The sequence below is a fragment of the Bombina bombina genome, chromosome 12 (assembly GCF_027579735.1).
Source record: "Bombina bombina isolate aBomBom1 chromosome 12, aBomBom1.pri, whole genome shotgun sequence".
Taxonomy (NCBI): Eukaryota; Metazoa; Chordata; class Amphibia; order Anura; family Bombinatoridae; genus Bombina; species Bombina bombina.
The window spans coordinates 101,093,402-101,121,017 of NC_069510.1; the positions used below are offsets into that span (position 1 = coordinate 101,093,402).

The following is a 27,616-nucleotide window of genomic DNA, read 5'->3' on the forward strand; positions in this document are numbered from 1 at the left end:
TTGCTGAGTTTCTGAATGAACCGAGCAGACATTAGTATTGTCATCTGACCATTTACTGACTGACATACAATATATGTTACATACAGTAATATGTTCTATAATAACCTCTCTCTACTTGCAGAGTCATTGGAGCTCATAGCTACAGCAGCCGAACACTCCAATGTGGCCATAAAGAAAATGGTACGCTCCCTCCATAAGAGAATAACAGGGCTACGGCCTCTAAGTGAAGCACACTGCTCTCTGTCCCCATGCTCTATGTCTCAATGACCCCTGTCCTATGTGACCCACACTGCCCCTTTTTTACACTGTCCCCCCAGCCCCCTCCCCTCTGTACTAGTGCAAGAAGTGATTTTCTTTGCCTTTCACAGGAGCGGATGCACAACCTCCTTAAGGTGTACGAACTGCTGGGTGGAGAGGAGGACATAGTGAGCCCAACTAATGAGCTGATAAAGGAAGGGCACATCCTGAAGCTCTCTGCCAAGAATGGCACCACCCAGGACAGATACCTCATTCTGGTGAGTGAACAATGCCAATATGAGTAGAATAGTTGAGACAGACGGGTCCTATGGCCCTCACCTTTAAGGCTTGATGACCAAAAAATTGCTGACACAGAGAGAAATTTCACAAACTCTTTGGGGGCTTTTTCTGAGCATTATATTGCAATGTAGTTGCGTCTCCTTCATATCCAGAACCCTTCATAGTGAGATATTGGCCCTCAAGCTAATATCTGCCATTATAAAATTGTTTGAGGGACCTCATAGTACTTAATGAGATGTCTTAGATCATCTCGCCAAAGTGGAGAGCTTTAGATGATCTCACCAGAGCGGAGAACTTTAGATCATCTCGCAAGAGCGGAGAACTTTAGATCATCTCGCAAGAGCGGAGAACTTTAGAGCATGACGCCAGAGCGGAGAGCATTAGATCATGTCGCCAGAGCAGAGAGCTTTAGATCATGTCGCCAGAGCAGAGAGCATTAGATTATGTCGCCAGAGCAGAGAGCTTTAGATCATGTCGCCAGAGCAGAGAGCATTAGATCATGTCGCCAGAGCAGAGAGCTTAAGATCATGTCGCCAGAGCGGAGAGCATTAGATCATGTCGCCAGAGCATTAGATCATGTCGCCAGAGCAGAGAGTATTAGATCATCTCGCCAGAGCAGAGAACATTAGATCATGTCGCCAGAGCAGAGAACATTAGATCATGTCGCCAGAGCAGAGAGCATTAGATCATGTCGCCAGAGCAGAGAGCATTAGATTATGTCGCCAGAGCAGAGAGCATTAGATCATGTCGCCAGAGCAGAGAGCATTAGATTATGTCGCCAGAGCAGAGAACATTAGATCATGTCGCCAGAGCGGAGAGCATTAGATCATGTCGCCAGAGCGGAGAGCATTAGATCATGTCGCCAGAGCGGAGAGCATTAGATCATGTCGCCAGAGCGGAGAGCATTAGATCATGTCGCCAGAGCGGAGAGCATTAGATCATGTCGCCAGAGCAGAGAGCATTAGATCATGTCACCAGAGAAGAGAGCATTAGATCATGTCGCCAGAGCAGAGAGCAATAGATCATGTCGCCAGAGAGCATTAGATCATGTCGCCAGAGCAGAGAGCATTAGATCATGTCGCCAGAGAGCATTAGATCATGTCGCCAGAGAGCATTAGATCATGTCGCCAGAGCAGAGAGCATTAGATCATGTCGCCAGAGCAGAGAGCTTAAGATCATGTCGCCAGAGCGGAGAGCATTAGATCATGTCGCCAGAGCGGAGAGCTTTAGATCATCTTGCCAGAGCATTAGATCATGTCGCCAGAGCAGAGAGCATTAGATCATGTCGCCAGAGCGGAGAGCATTAGATCATGTCGCCAGAGCGGAGAGCTTTAGATCATCTTGCCAGAGCATTAGATCATGTCGCCAGAGCAGAGAGCATTAGATCATGTCACCAGAGCAGAGAGCTTTAGATCATGTCGCCAGAGCAGAGAACATTAGATCATGTGCCAGAGCAGAGAGCATTAGATCATGTCGCCAGAGCAGAGAGCTTTAGATCATGTCGCCAGAGCGGAGAGCATTAGATCATGTCGCCAGAGCAGAGAGCTTTAGATCATGTCGCCAGAGCAGAGAGCTTTAGATCATGTCGCCAGAGCAGAGAGCTTTAGATCATGTCGCCAGAGCAGAGAGCTTTAGATCATGTCGCCAGAGCAGAGAGCTTTAGATCATGTCGCCAGAGCAGAGAGCTTTAGATCATGTCGCCAGAGCAGAGAGCAATAGATCATGTCGCCAGAGCAGAGAGCTTTAGATCATGTCGCCAGAGCAGAGAGCTTTAGATCATGTCGCCAGAGCAGAGAGCTTTAGATCATGTCGCCAGAGCAGAGAACATTAGATCATGTTGCCAGAGCAGAGAGCTTTAGATCATGTCGCCAGAGCAGAGAGCTTTAGATCATGTCGCCAGAGCAGAGAGCTTTAGATCATGTCGCCAGAGCAGAGAACATTAGATCATGTCGCCAGAGCAGAGAGCATTCGATCATGTCGCCAGAGCAGAGAGCATTCGATCATGTCGCCAGAGCAGAGAGCTTTAGATCATGTCGCCAGAGCAGAGAGCTTTAGATCATGTCGCCAGAGCAGAGAGCTTTAGATCATGTCGCCAGAGCAGAGAACATTAGATCATTTAGATCTTGTTGTGTAGTATACAGTTAGTGTTGTGTAGTACACAAGTAGCTTGTTGTTTAGTATACAGTTAGTGTTGTGTAGTACACAAGTATCTTGTTGTTTAGTATACAGTTAGTGTTGTGTAGTACACAAGTAGCTTGTTGTATGGTATACAGTTAGTGTTGTGTAGTACACAAGTAGCTTGTTGTATAGTATACAGTTAGTGTTGTGTAGTACACAAGTAGCTTGTTGTTTAGTATACAGTTAGTGTTGTGTAGTACACAAGTAGCTTGTTGTTTAGTATACAGTTAGTGTTGTGTAGTACACAAGTAGCTTGTTGTATAGTATACAGTTAGTGTTGTGTAGTACACAAGTAGCTTGTTGTTTAGTATACAGTTAGTGTTGTGTATTACACAAGTATCTTGTTGTTTAGTATACAGTTAGTGTTGTGTAGTACACAAGTAGCTTGTTGTATAGTATACAGTTAGTGTTGTGTAGTACACAAGTAGCTTGTTGTATAGTATACAGTTAGTGTTGTGTAGTACACAAGTAGCTTGTTGTTTAGTATACAGTTAGTGTTGTGTATTACACAAGTATCTTGTTGTTTAGTATACAGTTAGTGTTGTGTAGTACACAAGTAGCTTGTTGTATAGTATACAGTTAGTGTTGTGTAGTACACAAGTAGCTTGTTGTATAGTATACAGTTAGTGTTGTGTAGTACACAAGTAGCTTGTTGTTTAGTATACAGTTAGTGTTGTGTAGTACACAAGTATCTTGTTGTTTAGTATACAGTTAGTGTTGTGTAGTACACAAGTAGCTTGTTGTATGGTATACAGTTAGTGTTGTGTAGTACACAAGTAGCTTGTTGTTTAGTATACAGTTAGTGTTGTGTAGTACACAAGTATCTTGTTGTTTAGTATACAGTTAGTGTTGTGTAGTACACAAGTAGCTTGTTGTATGGTATACAGTTAGTGTTGTGTAGTACACAAGTAGCTTGTTGTATAGTATACAGTTAGTGTTGTGTATTACACAAGTATCTTGTTGTTTAGTATACAGTTAGTGTTGTGTAGTACACAAGTAGCTTGTTGTATAGTATACAGTTAGTGTTGTGTAGTACACAAGTAGCTTGTTGTATGGTATACAGTTAGTGTTGTGTAGTACACAAGTAGCTTGTTGTATAGTATACAGTTAGTGTTGTGTAGTACACAAGTATCTTGTTGTTTAGTATACAGTTAGTGTTGTGTAGTACACAAGTAGCTTGTTGTATAGTATACAGTTAGTGTTGTGTAGTACACAAGTAGCTTGTTGTATAGTATACAGTTAGTGTTGTGTAGTACACAAGTAGCTTGTTGTATAGTATACAGTTAGTGTTGTGTAGTACACAAGTAGCTTGTTGTATAGTATACAGTTAGTGTTGTGTAGTACACAAGTAGCTTGTTGTATAGTATACAGTTAGTGTTGTGTAGTACACAAGTAGCTTGTTGTATAGTATACAGTTAGTGTTGTGTAGTACACAAGTAGCTTGTTGTATAGTATACAGTTAGTGTTGTGTAGTACACAAGTAGCTTGTTGTTTAGTATACAGTTAGTGTTGTGTAGTACACAAGTAGCTTGTTGTATAGTATACAGTTAGTGTTGTGTAGTACACAAGTAGCTTGTTGTATAGTATACAGTTAGTGTTGTGTAGTACACAAGTAGCTTGTTGTATAGTATACAGTTAGTGTTGTGTAGTACACAAGTAGCTTGTTGTATAGTATACAGTTAGTGTTGTGTAGTACACAAGTAGCTTGTTGTATAGTATACAGTTAGTGTTGTGTAGTACACAAGTAGCTTGTTGTTTAGTATACAGTTAGTGTTGTGTAGTACACAAGTAGCTTGTTGTATGGTATACAGTTAGTGTTGTGTAGTACACAAGTAGCTTGTTGTATAGTATACACGTAGCTTGGTTACATAGCTAACAGTGTGATTTTAAATTTGTTTTCAGTTCAACGATCGATTGCTTTACTGTGTTCCTAAGCTGCGCCTGATTGGCCAGAAGTACAGCGTAAGAACAAGAATTGATGTGGATGGTATGGAGGTAAGGGGGTTGAGGTCTGGTGAGAATATCCTCTAATAACATACTGAGCCACTAATTACCAGCACACATACCTGTATCTTATGACTGAGCCACTAATTACCAGCACACATACCTGTATCTTATGACTGAGCCACTAATTACCAGCACATGTGTCTTATGACTGAGCCACTAATTACCGGCACATGTATCTTATGACTGAGCCACTAATTACCAGCACACGTATCTTATGACTGAGCCACTAATTACGGGCACATGTGTCTTATGACTGAGCCACTAATTACCAGAACATGTATCTTATGACTGAGCCACTAATTACCAGCACACGTATCTTATGACTGAGCCTCTAATTACCGGCACATGTGTCTTGTGACTGAGCCACTAATTACCAGCACACGCATCTTTTGGCTGAGCCACTAATTACCAGCACATGTATCTTGTGACTGAGCCACTAATTACCAGCACACATATCTTATGACTGAGCCGCTAATTACCAGCACACGTATCTTATGACTGAGCCTCTAATTACCGGCACATGTGTCTTGTGACTGAGCCACTAATTACCAGCACACGCATCTTTTGGCTGAGCCACTAATTACCAGCACATGTATCTTGTGACTGAGCCACTAATTACCAGCACACATATCTTATGACTGAGCCGCTAATTACCAGCACACGTATTTTGTGACTGAGCCGCTAATCACCAGCACACGTATTTTGTGACTGAGCCACTAATTACCAGCACATGAATCTTCTGACTGAGCCACTAATTACCAGCAAGCATATCTTGTGACTGAGCCACTAATTACCTGCACATGTATCTTGTGACTGAGCCGCTAATTACTAGCAGATATATCTTGTGACTGAGCCACTAATTACCAGCACATATATCTTGTGACTGAACCACTAAATACCAGCAAGCATATCTTGTGATTGAGTGGCTAGTTACCGGCACAGGTATTTTTGTGACTGAGCCACTAATTACCAGCACACATATCTTGTGACCAAGTCACTAATGGCCAAAACATGTATCCTGTGGCCAAGCCACTAATGACCAAAACACGTATCTTGTGGCCAAGCCACTAATGACCAAAACACGTATCTTGTGACCGAGCCACTAATTACCAGCACACGTATCTTGTGACTAAGTCACTAATGGACAAAACGTATCTTGTGACCAAGCCACTAATGACCAAAACATGTATCTTGTGACTGAGCCACTAATTACCATCACACGTATCTTTTGTGACCGAGCCACTAATTACCAGCACATGTATCTTGTGACTGACCCACTAATTACCATCACACATATCTTGTGAACGAGCCACTAATTACAACCACGTGTGTCTTGTGACTGACCTACTAATTACAGCACACCTATCTTATGACTCAGCCACTAATTACGGACACCCATCAATTGTGAGTGAGCCACTAAATACAGGCATACATATCTTGTGACTGACCTAGATTAATTCATACAAAACAATGAATAAATGTTTTCCTATAAGTATAATGTACAGTACTACATATATAATCTGCATTTACAGCCTGTTACATACACACAAATAAACAGATGGACATCACACAGACGGACGACACACACAGACGGACGACACACACAGACGGACGACATACACAGACGGACGACACACACAGACGGACGACACACACAGACGGACACACATATAATGTACATTATTGCATGTATACAACTGTCTCTCTTCCACATTACATGTTAGCTCTTTCTTCCCACAGCTAAAACACAGCAGCAGCCCTAACCTAAGCAGGACATTCCTGGTATCTGGGAAACAGCGGTCGCTGGAGCTGCAGGCCAGGTATGCACGAGTCATTCATGTGGGTTTGGGAATCTCCAGGAGCCCTGAGCTGTGTGAGTGACATCCCCTGTACTCTGTTGTCAGCCTGAGGTTTTACTCAGAGTGTATTTGTACTGCAGCAGACAGATCTATAATCCCTGAGCTGACGATGAGTTTATTCACACTAATATTAAGCTGGAAATGAATACCCACTAGGGGGCGCTCACCAACAAAATAAAAAAAGCAAAATAAAATAGTCTCAATATGAGATAAATATATATATAAAATGTATCAAATGTCCTCTAATATATAATCATGCAAAAGTCCCCTTGTATGTGCAATGATACATTAAACACCAACTACCATAAATCTAACAGATAGATCTACAGGCAGCAAATTACCCCCAGGGCTTCGACTCCTAAAGAGCAGGTGTGTCACATCCAAGTCTGAGAAAACAAACAAAATATAGGAGGCAGGACAGGAATAAAAAGGGCTCAGTCACGTGTGTAGGATACACACGTGCACTGCACTTATATTTAGTGTATCCTACACACAAGACACAATTATACGGCGCCTTACTATGTTTTTTTATGTTTTGTTTGTTTTTTAAGTAGGAAACTGTCTTTCATGTTGTTACTGGCATAGAAAGAACTGCCGGGGGTGACATTACTGCCAGTAGCAATGCTGTGACATTGTGTTATATACACAGCAGTAAGCAACTAAGTAACTCTGTGCCCCAGGGATACGCCCTATGTGGTTTGACAAATGATAAACATTAGGTAACTGTATTGTGGTTTGGTGGCACTTACACATTATGAGCATGTTACTGCATATAAGGTGACTCTCTGTAAAGCCCCCAGAATGTCCTCTCAAGTGCTAGCTCCCATGTAGTAAGGTGTATATACTAATGAGTACATTGTGTAAAGTGGGGTCATTGTCAACATGTGATAGTGTTTGTTGGATACCTTAGTAAACAGATGTGTAAATTTTAATGTATTTAAGATATAGAGCTATTGCTGTTTAGTGTGAGAGTGACCAGCTGTGTGCGCACACTTTAGTACGAGATTTCCAGTTGTTCATGCACTTTAGTATGAGAATGGTCAGCTAAGCTTGCACTTAAAGGGACATAATACTCATATGCTAAATCACTTGAAACTAATGCAGTATAACTGTAAAAAGCTGACAGGAAAATATCACCTGAGCATCTCTATGTAAAAAAGGAAGATTTTATACTTCATGACATTAGCTACTGTCAGCTGAAAAATAAGAAATAAATAAATAAAAAAAACAATAGCCAATCAGCATCAGCAGTGCTGATGTCATGCATTGCTTTGCTGTGATCTCATGAAATGTCCTGGGACTAGCATCCTGATTGACTGCTTAAAGTTCCTTTACAATGGGATGTGGCTACTCAGGACATTATGGGGTAAAATATCTTCCTATTTTACATAGAGATGTTCAATGGATATTTTCTAGTCAGCTTTTTACAGCTATGCTGCATAGCTTTTAAGTGCTTCAACATTTGGTTATCGTCTCCCTTTAAGTGTGAATTCTGCCAACTGTGCCCACACTTTAGCGTGAGAGTTGCCATTTGTGTCAGCACTTTAGCGTGAGAGTTGTTAGCTGTGCCTGCACTCTAGTGTGACAGTTGCCAGCTGTGCCACGCCTTAATGTCAGGCATATGTAATAGATAACATATTTCATTTGATTTATTGATTAACTGATTAAGGTTTTCTTTTTTCTTGGCAGAACTGAGGAAGAGAAAAAGGAGTGGATTCAGGTGAGAGCATCTCCCTGTACTACAGATCTCATAGTAAAGGGTTGCTTTTGAGTAAAAACTTTGCTTTTTCCCACGATCCCTAGAGAGGCCTAAAAGCAAAATCTGAACTTAGGTTTTCAAAATGCTGCAAATGGTCTAAACAAGCTGTTTGTAGCATTTACAAGTTACAGAATTTGCTTTTTTTTTTCTCTCTCTAGGGAGCGTGAGATAAGCACAAATTTTACACAAAAGTAAGAAGTGTTTAATGTTCTTTCCAGTCATTATTGTCCCTAACACAAGTCTGTACAAACGTTAATACCTTTTGTGCTTCCTGATCTCATTTTCTTTTTGTATAGGATGTATTTACATTACGTGGCTCAACAAAGTCATGCAGTGCAGATCACTTAATTATCTGGGGCCAGATTACAAGTTGAGTGCAAAATATCACTTCCACGATAGCAATATTTGCGCTCTTCTTAGTAAAACCAGTGCACGATAACGTGCGCTGATATTACATGTGATGTGCAATGCGAAAGCGACCTCACGTTCATATTGCACAGAAGCATTGCGCTCACAAGAGCATGCTTCCATAGGCTCCTATGGTAGCCTCGTTCTCATGCCGTAAGAGATAACCCCTTCGCTGTGCTAGTTCTCGTGCTAAGTCGCAGCAAATATAAATATATATGTACAGGACTATATACATATATATTTATGTGTATATGGAACAAGGAAAAAGGAGCGCTGAGTCTTTTAGTAAATATACAAGGTTTATTCAGGAGCAGGCTTCATTGATGGGTACAAGGTAAGCTCCTATCTAACGCGTTTCGCGCATGAGCACAAGCGCTTCATCAGAGATGTATATACACATATTAACAAATAAATATATACATATATATATACACAACACCCACACCCGCCAACTTTAGCCCCCAAAAACTGCTTAGTGCCGTTAAAAAAAAAATAGATACATTTAATTTTTTTTTTTAAAAAGGGACATCACACAATTTTTTTGGTTGACATTTAAAAAAAGAACCAGCGGTCTGATCTCTGGTTAATTTTTTGAGCACTAATTGCTACCGCACTGTAGCAGTAACCAGCCACTTGTAATGACTGGTTATTTATGGTGTGCCCGTAAACGTGTGAATTTGCCCATTTGCAGACGTGCGATAAATTAGCGCTCCACTTGTAATCTAGCCCCTTGTTTGCATAGCTCTAAGTATAATAAACTCTCTGGGGTATAAATAAGGGCAATAATTACATTGTGTTTTGTCCTCAGGCCATTGAAGCCACAATGCTCCGTCATGAGCAGACAATGGAGACCTTCAGACTGCTCAACGCCTCACATAGAGAGGATGAAGAGACGCCCCCGAACTCCCCGGTAACTATTGCTTATGAGAGGAGGGGTGGGGGTGGTAATAGAGAGTGGGGGAAGAAAGAGGACAAGAGCTAGAAGAGCAAGGAAAGGCAGTGATGCAGGAAGCAGAACAGATGAGGATGAATTCCTGAATACCAGGTATATGCGGAAAGGCGTTAAAACCAAGACAAAATTAATTTTATTAAAGGGACAGTAAAGTCAAAATTAAACTTTCATGACTCAGATAGGGCAGGCAATTTTAAAACAACTTTGTAATTTACTTTTATCAGCAAATTTACTTTGTTCTCTGTGTATTTTTTGTTGAAAGCTACACCTAGGTAGGCTCATACGCTAATTTATAAGCCCTTGAAGGTCGCCTCTTATCTCTGCATTTTGACAGTTTTTTCACAGATAGACAGCGCTAGTTCATGCGTGTTATAGATAACATTGTGCTCACTATCGTGGAGTTATTTATGAGTCAGCACTGATTGGCTAAAATGCAAATCTGTCAAAAGCATTGAGATAAGGAGGCAGTCTGCTGAGGCTGAGATACAAGGTAATCACAGAGGTAAAAAGTGTAATAATATAACTGTGTTGGTTATGCAAAACTGGGGAATGGGTAATAAAGGGATTATCTGTCTTTTTAAACAATGAAAATTCTGGAGTAGACTGTCCCTTTACGGAAATCTTTAAACAAGTGTACACAGTAGGATGCATACAATGAATCTTGGAGTCACTAGAGAGATGACAGATGGATGAAATAACCCTCAAGCAGAGGAAGCTGATGAAAGTTATACGGGAACAGAGCAGATGTATTGCAATGAGAGATGTCAGCCATATTGTACTATTTCTGTGTACAGCAGGTCCGAGATTAAACAGAATTGTAACAAAATGGCTGTTGGTTCTGATAAGATCTGAGATCGAATCAACTGTGTCATATTTGCAATTTGATTATGTGCGCATTTGACAATGTAGTTTTACAACTTCAATACAGTGTAACAGAAATACTATTGTGTCCTGTTTGTCAACTGCCCTCTTCGACCAGAAACCACTCAATAATTTTCGAAAAATTAAACTAGAAATGTAAGCAGATCATGTATTAATTGTTTCATCCTGAATTATATAAAAAAACAATGCTGGAAACAGATATATTTCATTCCTGGTGAAATCTGATTTAGAGCAAATAGTTTGAAGTAAACGGAGATTCAAATTTACAATATTAAAATTATTTGACCTGTGCATTTCTGTTCTAATTATCCTGCCTGTATTCCTTAAAAGGGCAGTAAAGTCACAATTAGACAGTCATGATTTAGACAGAGCATACAGTTTTAAATAACTTTCCAATTTTTCCCAAAAATAGCAACGTTCTAATGACAGAAATAATGAACTATTGCTTGTGAAACAACAATACACTTCAAACTTATAACACTAGATAGTCTGTACACACTATTCCATTCTAAAAAGACTTTAACGTACACTTTTAACTGTATGGGAATACGCTCAAAGGCTATACAGGCCAAACCATACTTGTACTTAGGGAAATGTTGAATTAAAGTCCCATATCATGCATTGCCTCCCAGCACTTCACTGCATATAGCTTATGAGTCCGGTGCAGCTCCTCTCGTAGACTGTGATAGCTTCTCAGACTCGTGGATTCGAATGCTGCAAAGGACAGACAAAGGGGACAAGCGCACCCGCGACTCACACCATCAATTTATTTAAGGTGAATTATGCACACAGAAAATTACACTTACTAGATGTAAGTTAAAACAAACCTCCTTAAAAGCCTTTAAAATCTCGGCAAACAGTTCTTTTAGCGTAAGCGAGTCTCTGTGATCTCCGACGGACAGGAACTTCCCGTGATGTACTAAGAGCTCTTTCATGCCCCACCTCAGCTTGCTATTTTGGGAACCTCTTATGCCTTGTATCATAACACTCCTGGACGCGTTTCGTCTGTACCCAGACAGACTTTTTCAACAGGATACACTGACTGCTGTCCGGGTACAGACCTAACGCGTCCAAGAGTGTTATGATACAAGGCATAAGAGGTTCCCAAAATAGCAAGCTGAGGTGGGGCTCTAAGTACATCACAGGAAGTTCCTGTCCGTCGGAGATCACAGAGACTCGCTTAGGCTAAAAGAACTGTTTGCCGAGATTTTAAAGGCTTTTAAGGAGGCTTGTTTTAACTTACATCTAGTAAGTGTAATTTTCTGTGTGCATAATTCACCTTAAATAAATTGATGTTGTGAGTCGCGGGAGCGCTTGTCCCCTTTGTCTGTCCTTTGCATCTTTCCAATTTACTTCTATTATTAGATTTGCTTCCTTCTCTTGTTATCCTTTGCTGAAATGTTTAGGTAAGCTCGGGAGCAGCAAAGAATCTAGGTTCTAGCTGCTGATTGGTGGCTATATATATATACTGATTGTCATTGGCTCAACAATGTGTTCAGTTAGAAACCAATAGTGGATTACTGCTCCTTAAACAAATGATACCAAGAGAATGAAGCACATTTGATAATAGAAATAAATTGGAAAAAAAAAAATTAAATTGTATGTTATAGCTAAATCATGAAAGAAAAAATGTGGGTTTGTTTTCCCTTTAAGAGATAGGACAAGGGCCTAATACGTCTGACGGGGTAAAAGTAATGAACAGACCAGCTCTTATTAGGTGAAGTAAAATTGTGCACAGGCGATAGAAAGTGAGAATGTAGTTGCTCTCCTGATACCATATCACATTTACAGAATACAGACCTAGGCAAGCGGGCACCTACACCGATCAGAGAGAAGGAGGTGACCATGTGCATGAAATGCCAGGAAGCGTTCAACTCCATCACCAAGAGGAGGCACCACTGCAAGGCTTGCGGGCATGTGAGTAGTGACGTCAATCTGCCTTATCACCTGATAGAACCATTGTGTTATTTTGCTTTGTTCAGTGTATTAAAAAAAAAAACTTTTTTTGTTAAAATGATTAACAGGTTTATAGTATATACAGTATTTCTACTTTGGTTCCATTTAAAATCTATTAAAGTTACATACCCTGTTTCATCGTGTGTTTCGCACCCAACTTTTAAAGGCATTTATTTGGCCCTGCTCAGATGTTTTATGCTTTTTTGTATAATGTCATTTATTCCTTTGCTACCGGACCTAGGCGAGTGGGCTTAGCTTTTTAGTTTAAGTGTTGGTTGTCCTATCTGGTTTAGATATTCAGCGGTTAAGGCACTGGGCTGCTGATTATGGCTCCAAGAGGAAGAGTCTATGGGGTCAATTTCTTAAATGCCTGGCGGACATGATTCACTGTTGCGAATCATGTCCGCCCGGCATTGCTAAATGCCGACAGCATATGCTGTCGGTATTTAACATTGCACAAGCATTTCACACAAAAAAGCTTGTGCAATGCCAACCCCTGCACATTCGCAGTCAATCGGCCGCTAGCAGGGCCTGTCAATGATCCCGATTGTATCTGATCGGGATGATTGCAGTCTGTCACCTTAAAGGGACAGTATACACCAATTTTCAAATAACTGCATGTAATAGACACTACTATAAAGAATAAGATGCACTTGGCTAGCCAAGTGCTTTGTCTGCTACATCTGTGCAGTTTTTGCTATGGTGCTTCCCCTCTTGGTTTTAAAGATTTACAATAAAGTTGGATTTACTTTTAAGTACCTGGAATCGGATCACATTTTTTCTACTTCCTTAGCTTAGATGCCTTCTTTTTCAAATAAAGATAGCAAGCGAACAAAGAAAAATTGCTAATAGGAGTAAATTAGAAAGTTGCTTTTAAAATTGCATGCTCTATCTGAATCACAAAATAATTTTTTAGGGTTCAGTGTCCCTTTAAGGAAGGGTCCTTCATATCTTTCTTGGGTGAATAATCAGCACTTCTCCTCCAGAGTTCTTATCTTCTGAATCTTATTCGGATAATCAGCACTGGTGAAAGGAGAAGCTCTAGGGCTGTGCTGTCACTATTCATTCCTGTTCACAGTCACTTACCTGAGTCCTGTTTACAATAAGAGATTATGTTTTGGCCAGTATTATATTTATTTATTTGTATTATTATTTTATTTATTGAGGCATGAAAACACAAATGTGTGTGAGTTACTTGACAGTTCAGCTTTGTGCAGTTCCAGTTATTTCATTTTGGTTTCACAAAGGTTTTCAGAGAGTTTCTCTAGCCAATTGGATTTTCTCTGCAGTCCTTATGAGGGACATGAAACACTAATATTTATTTCATAATACAGAGAGAATATGTCATTTTATACAACATTCTATTATCAAGTTTGCTTCATTCTCTTGGTTTCCTTTGTTGAAGGAGCAGCACAGCACTAATGGGAGCTAGCTGAACACATCTGGTGAACAATGAAAAGAGGCATTTGTGTGCAGCAACTACCTCCCAGTAATGTGAGGTTTTTGTCAAAAAAGAGAGAATTTGACCAAAAGATGCATTCTAAATAGCACTTCTCGCTCCCTTAAAATTAACTTTTATTTATGACGTTAAAAAAACAACACAAACAAAATGTGTATTTAAAAAACACAAATAGATTATTGACTTCATAGAATTGTGAATTATAAATGCTTAAAGGGACACTGAACCCAAATTTTTTCTTTCATGATTCAGATAGAGCATGCAATTTTAAACAACTTTCTAATTTACTCCTATTATCAGTTTTTCTTCGTTCTCTTGGTATCTTTATTTGAAAAAGAAGGCATCTAAGCTATTTTTTTGGTTCAGAACCATGGAAAGCACTTGTTTATTGGTAGGTCAATTTACCCACCAATCAGCAAGAACAACACAGTGTGTTCACTAAAAATGGGCCGGCATCTAAACTTACATTCTTGCATTTCAAATAAAGATGCCAAGAGAATGAAAAGAATAGGAGTAAATTAGAAAGTTGCTTAAAATTGCATGCTCTATCTGAATCACAATAGAAAAAATTTAGGTTCAGTGTCCCTTTAAGAAATCCTAGTCTAGGTAACCTGAAGGATGTACCTATGTATTTAAACTATGTACAGTTCAACACTAAATCTATAATAGGTGTTTCCCATATGATGTCTTTGTATCACTGTTGCTCATTGGATGTATGGATATTAGTGGAGATTCGTTTTTTATATTATTTCTACTTTCCATTGACTAATCAGCTACGGATAAGAAAGATTTTTTATATATACTTATGAGATGGTGTGTTGAATTGCAGAAATACACTGCAGTTCATCTAGAATATATATATACTATATAATGCACTCAAATGTGCTGAACACTCTCAGTTTATATTACTTGCGTTGAACCGAACCTGACGTGATATTCCTTTGAGTATCACAAATTGACAGATATATATCTTGTCTTTAAATATTCATGGTATTTAAATTGGGGAACATGATAATAATTGTATATAGCAGCTCAATGTTTATATCTTATATATTGGCACCGAACAAAGGGTAATACCTCTTTAAATATGCCTTGTGTATTGAACTGAACATATACTCTGTTCTGGACTTGCAATATTAGGGATATTCAAATTTAAGTGCAATGATAACGATTCTATAGAAGCTTGACACAATTATGTATGTGGAAAGGGAGATATTATTTTTCTTTATTGTTTTTTAAATACACATTTTGTGTTGTTATTTTTTTAAATCTTTTAAAGCCGTTATGCCGTTCTATTCCGTCATAATTAGACTGGGCTTTAAAGCCGTTATGACGGAATAGAACGTCATAGCTAACGGCTGTCCTGAAGCCTTCTGTGCTGTCAGGACTTGATCGCGGTCTTGGGGGCGTTCCTAGGGTTGTAGGGACGACCCCCAGACGCGATCCAATAATTGTGCACGATCGCGTGGTTTCAATTTGTCTACATCGGAACAGTTGTTTCTATGTAGGCACTTTGGCCCTGACTCGAAAGGGTTAACGTCATAAATAAAAGTTCATTTTTAATAAACCACTGAACCATACCACTGAGATTTTGATGTGACAAAACATACAAAGGGAGCGAGAAGTGCTACCAGGCATATTTTGGTCAAATTCTCTTTTTTTTTTACAAATACCTCACATTACTGGGAGGTAGCTGCTGCACACAAATGCCTCTTTTCATTGTTCACCAGATCTGTTCAGCTAGCTCCCATTAGTGCTTTGTTAGTTTGTTTATGCATCAGCACCCCAGACAAAATAAAAGGTTTATAATCATAACCGGACACAGGCCTTCCCCTCACAATAAGTGTAGTGCTATTGCACGCTTGCTACCTCCCAGTAATGCATTGCTGCTCTTGAGACTACCTAGCTATGCCTTTCAACTAAGGATACCAATAGAATTAAGCAATTTAGATAATAGAAGTAAATTATAAAGTTGTTTAAAATCACATGCCCTGTCTGAATTATGAAATCATTTTTTTGGACTTCATATCTCTTTAAGTGTCCAGGGTTTTTGACTTTTGGGTCTTCAGGAAACCTCCGTAGATCAATATATGCATGGCACTTCTTTCCTGCATTTTTTCACAATATTTAAGTTTGCTTTTCAGACCTACAAAGAGGTTTTTTTTTATTGCTTTTGCCGTCATATGATTTAGCCTAGAAACAACCTAACAGGAGTGTGAGACAAAATACACGATGCCCATCCTGCTTGTGCACCCCTTGTTCTTATTTATACAATAGTTCTAACTCTCTGATATTGACTTCTTCCTATCTCGTACTCCAGGTTGTATGTGGAAAATGCTCCGAGTTTCGTGCCAGACTTGTATACGACAACAACCGAACAAACCGAGTTTGTGTGGACTGTTACAGCACCCTGCATGGTTCGCTATCCAGCCCGGGATACAGCCTGCACACCCCCCAGCGCCGGAAATCCATCCTTGAGGTATCAGTTGCCCAATAAACCCTCCAAGCAGTGGTTTCCTGATACAGATCCCCTATCTCCGCAAGGACCTCACTACATTAGAGATTATGTGACCTTACTACGTTAGAGACTATGTGACCTCACTACATTAGAGATTATGTGACCTCACTACGTTAGAGACTATGTGACCTCACTACGTTAGAGACTATGTGACCTCACTACGTTAGAGACTATGTGACCTCACTACGTTAGAGACTATGTGACCTCACTACATTAGAGATTATGTGACCTCACTACGTTAGAGACTATGTGACCTCACTACGTTAGAGACTATGTGACCTCACTACATTAGAGATTATGTGACCTCACTACGTTAGAGACTATGTGACCTCACTACATTAGAGATTATGTGACCTCACTACGTTAGAGCTGACCCCGACAAGAAGTCGTTATTCTCTATCTTGCTCCAGTTCTGGCTGCTGTAGTTGTGTAAAACACACACCTATTACTAAGCATTATGTGGCCGCTCAGGGTGACATAGAGAAGTCACAAGCAGATGACAAGGGCTGGCGAATTGGTTATGATTTTACACTGGGCAGCTGGTAATGGCTAACTAATCAGTGTGACAATGACACAAGAGCATGTTAGACACCATACTAACACAGACTTGTCAGCATAACGTGTGAGTGACAGAGAGACGTCACACTGTAGGGTCAGCTATATCAAGTGTTTGTCCTCATCTCCTCTCTTCTCTCTTCCCTACAGAAACAGGCGTCTGTGGTGGCAGAGCACAGTGTGATGTGTAGTTACATGAATTACATGGAAAAAGGAGCCAAAAGCTGGCACAAGGCCTGGTTTGTCATCCCCCAGAACGAGCCCCTTGTGCTTTATATCTATGGAGCCCCCCAGGTATGTAACAAAGTTATCCTTAAAGGGATATGAAACATTGCTCCTTTAGAGAAGTAAAATATGGTAAATCAAAGTAAAGTTTTTCAGGGTGGCATAGACAGGACATTTTCAGGAAAACTACATGTTGACCGACCACAATACTAATTTGTCCTTGTTTATTACCCCAGGACGTCAAGGCACAGCGCAGCATCCCTCTCATAGGCTTTGAGGTGACCCCCGTTGAGCATGGTGAGCGCTCTGACCGCAGACATGTCTTTAAAATCAGCCAGAGCCAGCTTAGCTTCTACTTCAGCCCAGAGACGGAGGAGCTGCAGCAGCGCTGGATGATGGCTTTGTCTCGGGCCGGGCGGGGAGAAGACTGCAACGTAAGGACCCTCATACTGGAGGCTGAGGAGGAGTCAGAGGCTGCAGATGGTCACCTTGGCGACACTTGAGGATTAGAGTGCTGGACCTCTGCTCTGAGGCCTGGACTAAATCATTCATCCTCTATGGGGGACAGTTGTGAATGTGGGACAGGACTGAACCTTCAGATGCCCACTAGGGGAGGGCTGGACTCACCCATCACACTTCCATGTTCCTGGAGACATTTGGAAGGAGGACAGGACTAAACCATTGCAAATTCAGGGGACACCTGAGCTACAGACTAAGCGCTAATTTATCCCCACGTGGGAAACCAAATGGGGCTGGACTGACCCATTACCACTTAGCTAGGGCGGATGCTGTGTGCTGGACTGACCTGTCTATATATTTGTGTCAGACGACCAGCTGTCAGCTCCATCCAGAACTCCACTTTCAACCAAACCCATCACAGGCACTTTGTCATTTTGTAATATGTTATGTATTATAATTATTTTAATAATATTTAGCAACACTTTTTTACATTTTTGTTCTTTTTTTTATTTGTTCTGCTTTGCCTGTCTTTGTTCTTGCCCGTCCCTTTATATATATATCTATACAGACATTCCCAGATCTGTTCTTAGCTTCCCTGTTACTTAAAGGGACACTGAACCCAATTTTTTTCTTTCGTGATTCTGATAGGGCATACAATTTTAAACAATTTTCTAATTTACTCCTATTATCACATTTTCTTCATTCTCTTGGTATCTTTATTTGAAATGCAATAATCTAAGTTTAGATGCTGGCCTATTTTTGGTGAACAACCTGGGTTGTTCTTGCTGATTGGTGGTTAAATTAATTCACCAATAAAAATGTGCTGTCTAGAGTTCTAAACCAAAAAAAAAAAAAGCTTAGATGCCTTCTTTTTCAAATAAAGATAGCAAGATAACGAAGAAAAATTAATAATAGGAATGAATTAGAAAGTTGATTAAAATTGCATGCTCTATCTGAATCACAAAAGAAAAAAAAAATGGGTTCAATGTCCCTTTAAGGTCCTGGGCAGAATAAAAGCAGGGCACAAATTCTGACCAATAATTCCAATCCCAATCTTTGGGTTAATATGTGCCATAATATTGTATGTGAGAAATGTTATTTCATGTCCAGACTGTGTACACTGACCAGCGCTCTCTTGCACTGACCTTGTAGCTCTATCTTTACTCCCAACATGACATAGCCATACACTGCCCTGTAACCACTCACTCTCTGCCATACACTGCCCTGTGCCTACTCACTCTCTCTGCCATACACTGCCTGCGCCTACTCACTCTCTCTGCCATACACTGCCTGCGCCTACTCACTCTCTCTGCCATACACTGCCTGCGCCTACTCACTCTCTGCCATACACTGCCCTGTAACCACTCACTCTCTGCCATACACTGCCCTGTGCCTACTCACTCTCTCTGCCATACACTGCCCTGTGCCTACTCACTCTCTCTGCCATACACTGCCCTGTGCCTACTCACTCTCTCTGCCATACACTGCCCTGTGCCTACTCACTCTCTCTGCCATACACTGCCCTGTGCCTACTCACTCTCTCTGCCATACACTGCCCTGTGCCTACTCACTCTCTCTGCCATACACTGCCCTAAACCTACTCACTTTCTCTGCCATACACTGCCCTGTGCCTACTCACTCTCTGCCATACACTGCTCTGTGCCTACTCACTCTCTCTGCCATACACTGCCCTGTGCCTACTCACTCTCTGCCATACACTGCTCTGTGCCTACTCACTCTCTGCCATACACTGCCCTGTGCCTACTCACTCTCTGCCATACACTGCCCTGTGCCTACTCACTCTCTCTGCCATACACTGCCCTGTGCCTACTCACTCTCTGCCATACACTGCTCTGTGCCTACTCACTCTCTGCCATACACTGCCCTGTGCCTACTCACTCTCTCTGCCATACACTGCCCTGTGCCTACTCACTCTCTCTGCCATACACTGCCCTGTGCCTACTCACTCTCTGCCATACACTGCCCTGTGCCTACTCACTCTCTCTGCCATACACTGCCCTAAACCTACTCACTCTCTCTGCCATACACTGCCCTGGGCCTACTCACTCTCTCTGCCATACACTGCCCTGTGCCTACTCACTCTCTCTGCCATACACTGCTCTGTGCCCACTCACTCTCTCTGCCATACACTGCCCTGTGCCTACTCACTCTCTGCCATACACTGCCCTGTGCCTACTCACTCTCTGCCATACACTGCCCTGTGCCTACTCACTCTCTGCCATACACTGCCCTGTGCTTACTCACTCTCTCTGCCATAAACTGTCCTGAGCCTACTCACTCTCTCTGCCATACACTGCCCTGTGCTTACTCACTCTCTCTGCCATACACTGCCCTGTGCCTACTCACTCTCTCTGCCATACACTGCCCTGTGTCTACTCAATCTCTCTACCATACACTGCTCTGTGCTGACTCACTCTCTCTGCCATACACTGCCTGCGCCTACTCACTCTCGCTGCCATACACTGTCCTGTGCCTACTCACTCTCTCTGCCATACACTGCCCTGTGCCCACTCACTCTCTCTGCCATACACTGCCCTGTGCCCACTCACTCTCACTGCCATACACAGCCCTGAGCCTACTCACTCTCTCTGCCATACACTGCCCTGTGCCTACTCACTCTCTCTGCCATACACTGCCTGCGCCTACTCACTCTCTCTGCCATACACTGCCCTAAACCTACTCACTTTCTCTGCCATACACTGCCCTAAACCTACTCACTTTCTCTGCCATACACTGCCCTGTAACCACTCACTCTCTGCCATACACTGCCCTGTGCTTACTCACTCTCTCTGCCATACACTGCCCTAAACCTACTCACTCTCTCTGCCATACACTGCCCTAAACCTACTCACTCTCTCTGCCATACACTGCCCTGTAACCACTCAGTCTCTGCCATACACTGCTCTGTGCCTACTCACTCTCTCTGCCATACACTGCCCTGTAACCACTCACTCTCTGCCATACACTGCTCTGTGCTTACTCACTCTCTCTGCCATACACTGCCCTGAGCCTACTCACTCTCTCTGCCATACACTGCCCTGTGCTTACTCACTCTCTCTGCCATACACTGCCCTGTGTCTACTCACTCTCTCTGCCATACACTGCCCTGTGCCTACTCACTCTCTCTGCCATACACTGCCCTAAACCTACTCACTTTCTCTGCCATACACTGCCTGCGCCTACTCACTCTCTCTGCCATACACTGCCCTGTGCCTACTCACTCTCTCTGCCATACACTGCCCTGTGCCTACTCACTCTCTCTGCCATACACTGCCCTGTGCCTACTCACTCTCTCTGCCATACACTGCCCTGTGCCAACTCACTCTCTCTGCCATACACTGCCCTGTGCCCACTCACTCTTTCTGCCATACACTGCCCTGTGCCCACTCACTCTCACTGCCATACACAGCCCTGAGCCTACTCACTCTCTCTGCCATACACTGCCCTAAACCTACTCACTCTCTCTGCCATACACTGCCCTGTGCCTACTCAATCTCTCTGCCATACACTGCCCTGTGCCAACTCACTCTCTCTGCCATACACTGCCCTGTGCCCACTCACTCTTTCTGCCATACACTGCCCTGTGCCCACTCACTCTCACTGCCATACACAGCCCTGAGCCTACTCAATCTCTCTGCCAGACACTGCCCTAAACCTACTCACTTTCTCTGCCAGACACTGCCCTGAGCCTACTCAATCTCTCTGCCATACACTGCCCTGTGCCTACTCACTCTCTCTGCCATACATTGCTCTGTGCCTACTCACTCTCTCTGCCATACACTGCCCTGTGCCTACTCACTCTCTCTGCTATACACTGCCCTGAGCCTACTCACTCTCTCTGCCATACACTGCCTGCGCCTACTCACTCTCTCTGCCATACACTGCCTGCGCCTACTCACTCTCTCTGCCATACACTGCCCTGAGCCTACTCACTCTCTCTGCTATACACTGCCCTGAGCCTACTCACTCTCTCTGCCATACACTGCCTGCGCCTACTCACTCACTCTGCCATACACTGCCCTGAGCCTACTCACTCTCTCTGCCATACACTGCCCTGAGCCTACTCACTCTCTCTACCATACACTGCCCTGTGCCTACTCACTCTCTTTGCCATACACTGCCTGCGCCTACTCACTCTCGCTGCCATACACTGCTCTGTGCCTACTCACTCTCTCTACCATACACTGCCCTGTGCTTACTCTCTCTGCCATACACTGCTCTGTGCCTACTCACTCTCTCTACCATACACTGCCCTGTGCTTACTCTCTCTGCCATACACTGCCTGCGCCTACTCACTTTCGCTGCCATACACTGCCCTGTGCCTACTCACTCTCTCTGCCATACACTGCTCTGTGCCTACTCACTCTCTCTGCCATACACTGCTCTGTGCCTACTCACTCTCTCTGCCATACACTGCCCTGTGCCTACTCAATCTCTCTGCTATACACTGCCCTGTGCTTACTCACTCTCTCTGCCATACACTGCCCTGTGCCTACTCACTCTCTCTGCCATACACTGCTCTGTGCTTACTCACTCTCTCTGCCATACACTGCCCTGTGCCTACTCACTCTCTGCCATACACTGCCCTGTGCCTACTCACTCTCTCTGCCATACACTGCCCTGTGCCTACTCACTCTCTGCCATACACTGCCCTGTGCCTACTCACTCTCTGCCATACACTGCCCTGTGCCTACTCACTCTCTCTGCCATACACTGCCCTGTGCCTACTCACTCTCTCTGCCATACACTGCCCTGTGCCTACTCACTCTCTCTGCCATACACTGCCCTGTGCCTACTCACTCTCTCTGCCATACACTGCTCTGTGCTTACTCACTCTCTCTGCCATACACTGCCCTGTGCCTACTCACTCTCTGCCATACACTGCCCTGTGCCTACTCACTCTCTCTGCCATACACTGCCCTGTGCCTACTCACTCTCTGCCATACACTGCCCTGTGCCTACTCACTCTCTGCCATACACTGCCCTGTGCCTACTCACTCTCTCTGCCATACACTGCCCTGTGCCTACTCACTCTCTCTGCCATACACTGCCCTGTGCCTACTCACTCTCTCTGCCATACACTGCCCTGTGCCTACTCACTCTCTCTGCCATACACTGCTCTGTGCCTACTCACTCTCTCTGCCATACACTGCTCTGTGCCCACTCACTCTCTCTGCCATACACTGCCCTGTGCCTACTCACTCTCTGCCATACACTGCCCTGTGCCTACTCACTCTCTCTGTGCAGCCTGTGCATTCTCCCTGCTGTACAAGAATTTGCTCTGCGCATATTACCCACACCAAACAACCTGTGTTTATACACAGGAGCCAGGGAGTATTCCAGAGGTTTACACCAGCATAGACCCCATCAAGTGAAATAGTTTATGCTTATTAAAGGGACATAAAACCCAATGTTTTTCTTTTATGATTCAGATAGATAGAGAATCCAGTTTTAAACAACTTTTCACTTCTGATATCTAATTTGCTTCATTCTCTTGGTATCCTATCTTGAAGAAGCAGTAGCAATGCATTACTGGGAACTAATGCACTGCATGAGCCAATCACATGAGTCAGTCATATATGTGCGTCCACCAATCAGCAGCTCCTGAGCCTACCTAGGTATCTTTTTCAACAAAGGATATCAAGAGAACAAAACAAATTAGATCTTAAACTTAAATTTAAGTTGCTTTTTTTTTTTTAAATCACAAGATCAATCTGAATCAAAAAAGAAAACATTTGGGTTTCATATCCCTTTAAGTTACCTTACAAGGACTGATGAGCCATGTGTGCTACGATGGGTTACATATGAATGAATTAGCATGATTAATTAAAAGCAAAGACTCACTGCTAGAATTACATGTAGACAGCTTAGGGCCACACACTCTCTCCTCACTCACCTACATGCTGCCAGTCTGCCTGTACTTGTAGGGAAGTGCAGCCCTCACCTCTCCTGCCCATGAATCTTCCAATGGTTGGGGGTATCTCATGGTGTATGAATCTGCAAATCAAAATGGACACCCAAAACTGGATTCCCCTTAATATGTTTCCAATTACTTGTTATAGATGCTGAAGAGTATACAATGTATGGCCAATGGTTCCTTTAGGTTTATTTTTGTATATGAACTAGCTTGTTTTGCTCTTTGAAACCACAGCCCATTAATTGGTCTGTGCTTGCAAAGAGATCAGTTCTTCTTACCTTATCACTCTTTATCTCTAATTGTAAGAGAAAAAATTTACATTTTAATACTTATCTCTACTACCCCCCCCCTCCCCCCCCACTGGAAGTGTAATTTCTTTTGCTGGCTATGTTTACACAACTTTTCAAAAGCCAATACTTAAGTATGGACATTTTCAGTATAGGTATGGAAACAACAAGCAAAAGCAGCTATTTTAAATGACAAAATAAATCTAAAGAATCTATTTTTTTATTAATTTAATACACTCTAGCAGGTAATATAGTTCATTAAGAACACATTCAACCATAAAATACGGTTAATTTTGTTTCCACTTGTTTTGCAGGTTTAGTGATTTATTAATTCAGTTAAAGCAAATGACAATACTTAAAGGGACATGAAACCGGAATTTTTTTTCTTTCTTGATTCCGATACAGCACACATTTTTAAACAACTTTCCAATTTAGTTTTATTATCTAATTTGCTTTATTCTCGTGGTATTCTTTGTTAAAAGGAATACCTAGGTAGGAGCTGGGAGCTAGTTGCTGATTGGTGGCTGCACATATATGCCTCTTGTCATTGGATTACTGATGTGTTGAGCTATTGCAGAGTAGTGCATTGCTGCAGCTTCAATAAAGGATACCAAGAGAATGAAGCAAAACAGATAATAGAAGTAAATTGGAAAGTTGTTTAAAATTGTATTCTCTATCTGAACCATGAAAGAAAACTTTTGGGTTTCATGTCCCTTATAACATTACATAGTAAAAAACAGACTGGGAATATATAGGCCCATAATAATGCTGGGAATACATCTGCACATTAACTTTATTATTATTAACTCTTCACAGAAAAAAACACCTTCCCGGGCCCCCCTGCTAGGTCTCATATAGTCATCAGTGCCCCTATATGAGTGCACAGGCTGCCAGCGAGGTGGTGAGGGTGTATCTATGCCAGTGACACATTAAAGGGACACGAAACCCATTTTTTTTTCTTTTGTGATTCAGAGAGAGCATGCAATATTTCTATCATCTCATTTGTTTAGTTCTCTTGGTAGTCTTTGTTGAAAATCAAATCTAGATAGGCTCAGGAACTGCTGATTGGTGGCTGCACATATATGCGTCGTGTTATTGGTCACCCATGTGTATTGCTGTTTCTTCAACAAGATACTAAGAGAAGGAAGCAAAATAGATAATAGACGTAAATCGTATTCTCTATCAAAACCATGAAAGAAAAAAATTGGGTTCCATGTCCCTTTAAGGGGCCCCAGAGAGCCCTACCATGTTAGGATATCAGTTTGATCACAAGATAAGTGTGTGCCAGCAAAGGAGTCCTGTCCTCTGGGGTCTATATATGTGCCCACGCATGAGAGCATTTCATAGCTGGCTATTTCAGACGGGTACAGAGGTTCCTATAGGGAGGACATGTGTGTGTAATACACAGAGATTATTTATTCATATTATATATCTATATAGACCCTCACACACCTGCAGACTGACCGGTCAGTGAATATTTACACATCATTAGCATGATCAGTGCTATATTTAGAGTCAGCTTTCTGTAATGTTTGTCACTGACTAACAGATATCACCAGCTGTGCACACGTTACTCTCATACTGAAGAGCTGAGTGCATCATTACACACGTTCAGATGTAGCCCTGAGTGTGCACTCACATAATACACTCATACACGCACTGTGCCCTCCTGTTGTCGTGCTGTGAATGCTGCCAGCGCATCTGTACTGTATACAACCTACGCAGTGTGTGAGGCATAGGACGGGGTGGGCTGTTAGAGTGGCAGGCCACTGGGAATGTTTGTATTAGATGCCAACCCTGCTCTGTGCCAGAATCTAAATGTTCAATACAGACTATTTGCTGTAGCTGCAGAGTGATGTCTTTATTGTTGTGGTGAGTGTTATATACCTGTAACTACATACATCTATATGGCCACCTGACCAGTAATGGGTGGTTGTCAGGGCTTAAGTTCCTCCACGCCAAACCTCTCAAACGTTATCTTTATGGACCTCAGGCTGGAACAGGAAGGGCCTTCCTCAAACTGCTGCCACAAATGTCTTTGTATCCTGTAGCATTAAAGGGACATGAAACTCAAAATGTTTGTTTTGTCATTCAGATAGATCATATAATAGGTCTCTTTATATACTTTGTTGAAAAGCATAACTAGGTAGGCTCAGGAGCTAGATGCTGATTGGTGGCTGCATATGTATGCCTCTCTTCATTGGCTTACCAACGTGTTCAGTTAGTTCCCAGGAGTGCATTACTGCTCCTTCAATAAAGGATACCAGGAGAATAAAAGAAACATTTTGGGTTTCATGTTCCGTTAAGATGAAACTTCGCTGGATCCAAGGTGCTTAGTCCCAAGCCTGTAAAACAGCCCCAGACCGACCATTATCCCTCCTCCATCAAGCTTTACAGTAGACACTATACATTCCATTATCCTTCCTCCAACAAACTTTACAATAGGCACTATGCATTCCATTATATCTCCACCAAACTTTACAGTAGGCACTATACATTCCATTATATCTCCACCAAACTTTACAGTAGGCACTATACATTCCATTATCCTTCCTCCAACAAACTTTACAATAGGCACTATGCATTCCATTATCCCTCCTCCATCAAACTTTACAGTAGGCACTATGCATTCCATTATATCTCCACCAAACTTTACAGTAGGCACTATACATTCCATTATCCTTCCTCCAACAAACTTTACAATAGGCACTATGCATTCCATTATATCTCCACCAAACTTTACAGTAGGCACTATACATTCCATTATCCTTCCTCCAACAAACTTTACAGTAAGCACTATGCATTCCATTATCCTTCCTCCAACAAACTTTACAATAGGCACTATGCATTCCATTATCCCTCCTCCGTCAAACTTTACAGTAAGCACTATGCATTCCATTATCCCTCCTCCATCAAACTTTACAGTAGGCACTATGCATTCCATTATCCCTCCTCCATCAAACTTTACAGTAGGCACTATGCACTATCCCTCCTCCACCAAACTTTACAGTAGGCACTATGCATTCCATTATCCCTCCTCCATCAAACTTTACAGTAGGCACTATGCATTCCATTATCCCTCCTCCATCAAACTTTACAGTAGGCACTATGCACTATCCCTCCTCCACCAAACTTTACAGTAGGCACTATGCATTCCAGTAGGTAGCATTCTTCTGGCATCCACCACCCACAGATTCTTACATCAGATTACCAGATAGTGAAGCGAGATTCATCACTCCAGAGAACACATTTCCACTGCTCCAGAGTCCAGTGGCAGTGTGCTTTACACCACTCCAGCCAACAATTGGTAAAACGCATGTGATGTGAAATTTGTGTACAGTTACTAGGCCATGGAAACCCATTTCATTAACCCCCCGACGCACAATTCTTAGGCTGATATTGCTTCTAGCCAGTGTGTGTGCAGCTTTGTAATCAGACTAGCGGGTAGGCATCATTGTGCCAGTGTGTGTGCAGCTGTGTAATCAGCCCAGCAGATAGGCATCATTGTGCCAGTGTGTGTGTGCATCCGTGTAATCAGCCCAGCAGATAGGCATCATTGTGCCAGTGTGTGTGTGCAGCTGTGTAATCAGCCCAGCAGATAGGCATCATTGTGCCAGTGTGTGTGTGCATCCGTGTA

General features: G+C 42.3%; 1 protein-coding gene across 2 annotated transcripts in view; it reads left to right on the top strand.

Annotated features, from left to right (window-relative positions):
• FGD1 (FYVE, RhoGEF and PH domain containing 1) overlaps window positions 1-25,823 on the top strand; it is a 147,543-nt gene extending 121,720 nt beyond the window's left edge. For both annotated transcript variants that reach the window (XM_053696045.1, XM_053696046.1), the window contains exons 9-18: window positions 122-180; window positions 369-515; window positions 4,618-4,710; window positions 6,463-6,542; window positions 8,271-8,301; window positions 9,557-9,658; window positions 12,374-12,499; window positions 16,318-16,476; window positions 17,221-17,364; window positions 17,532-25,823. In XM_053696045.1, the coding sequence (XP_053552020.1) occupies window positions 122-180; window positions 369-515; window positions 4,618-4,710; window positions 6,463-6,542; window positions 8,271-8,301; window positions 9,557-9,658; window positions 12,374-12,499; window positions 16,318-16,476; window positions 17,221-17,364; window positions 17,532-17,798 (1,208 nt within the window). In that variant the 3' untranslated portion in view covers window positions 17,799-25,823. The remainder of the gene's footprint in view (window positions 1-121; window positions 181-368; window positions 516-4,617; window positions 4,711-6,462; window positions 6,543-8,270; window positions 8,302-9,556; window positions 9,659-12,373; window positions 12,500-16,317; window positions 16,477-17,220; window positions 17,365-17,531) is intronic.
• The last annotated feature ends 1,793 nt before the right edge of the window (window positions 25,824-27,616 follow it).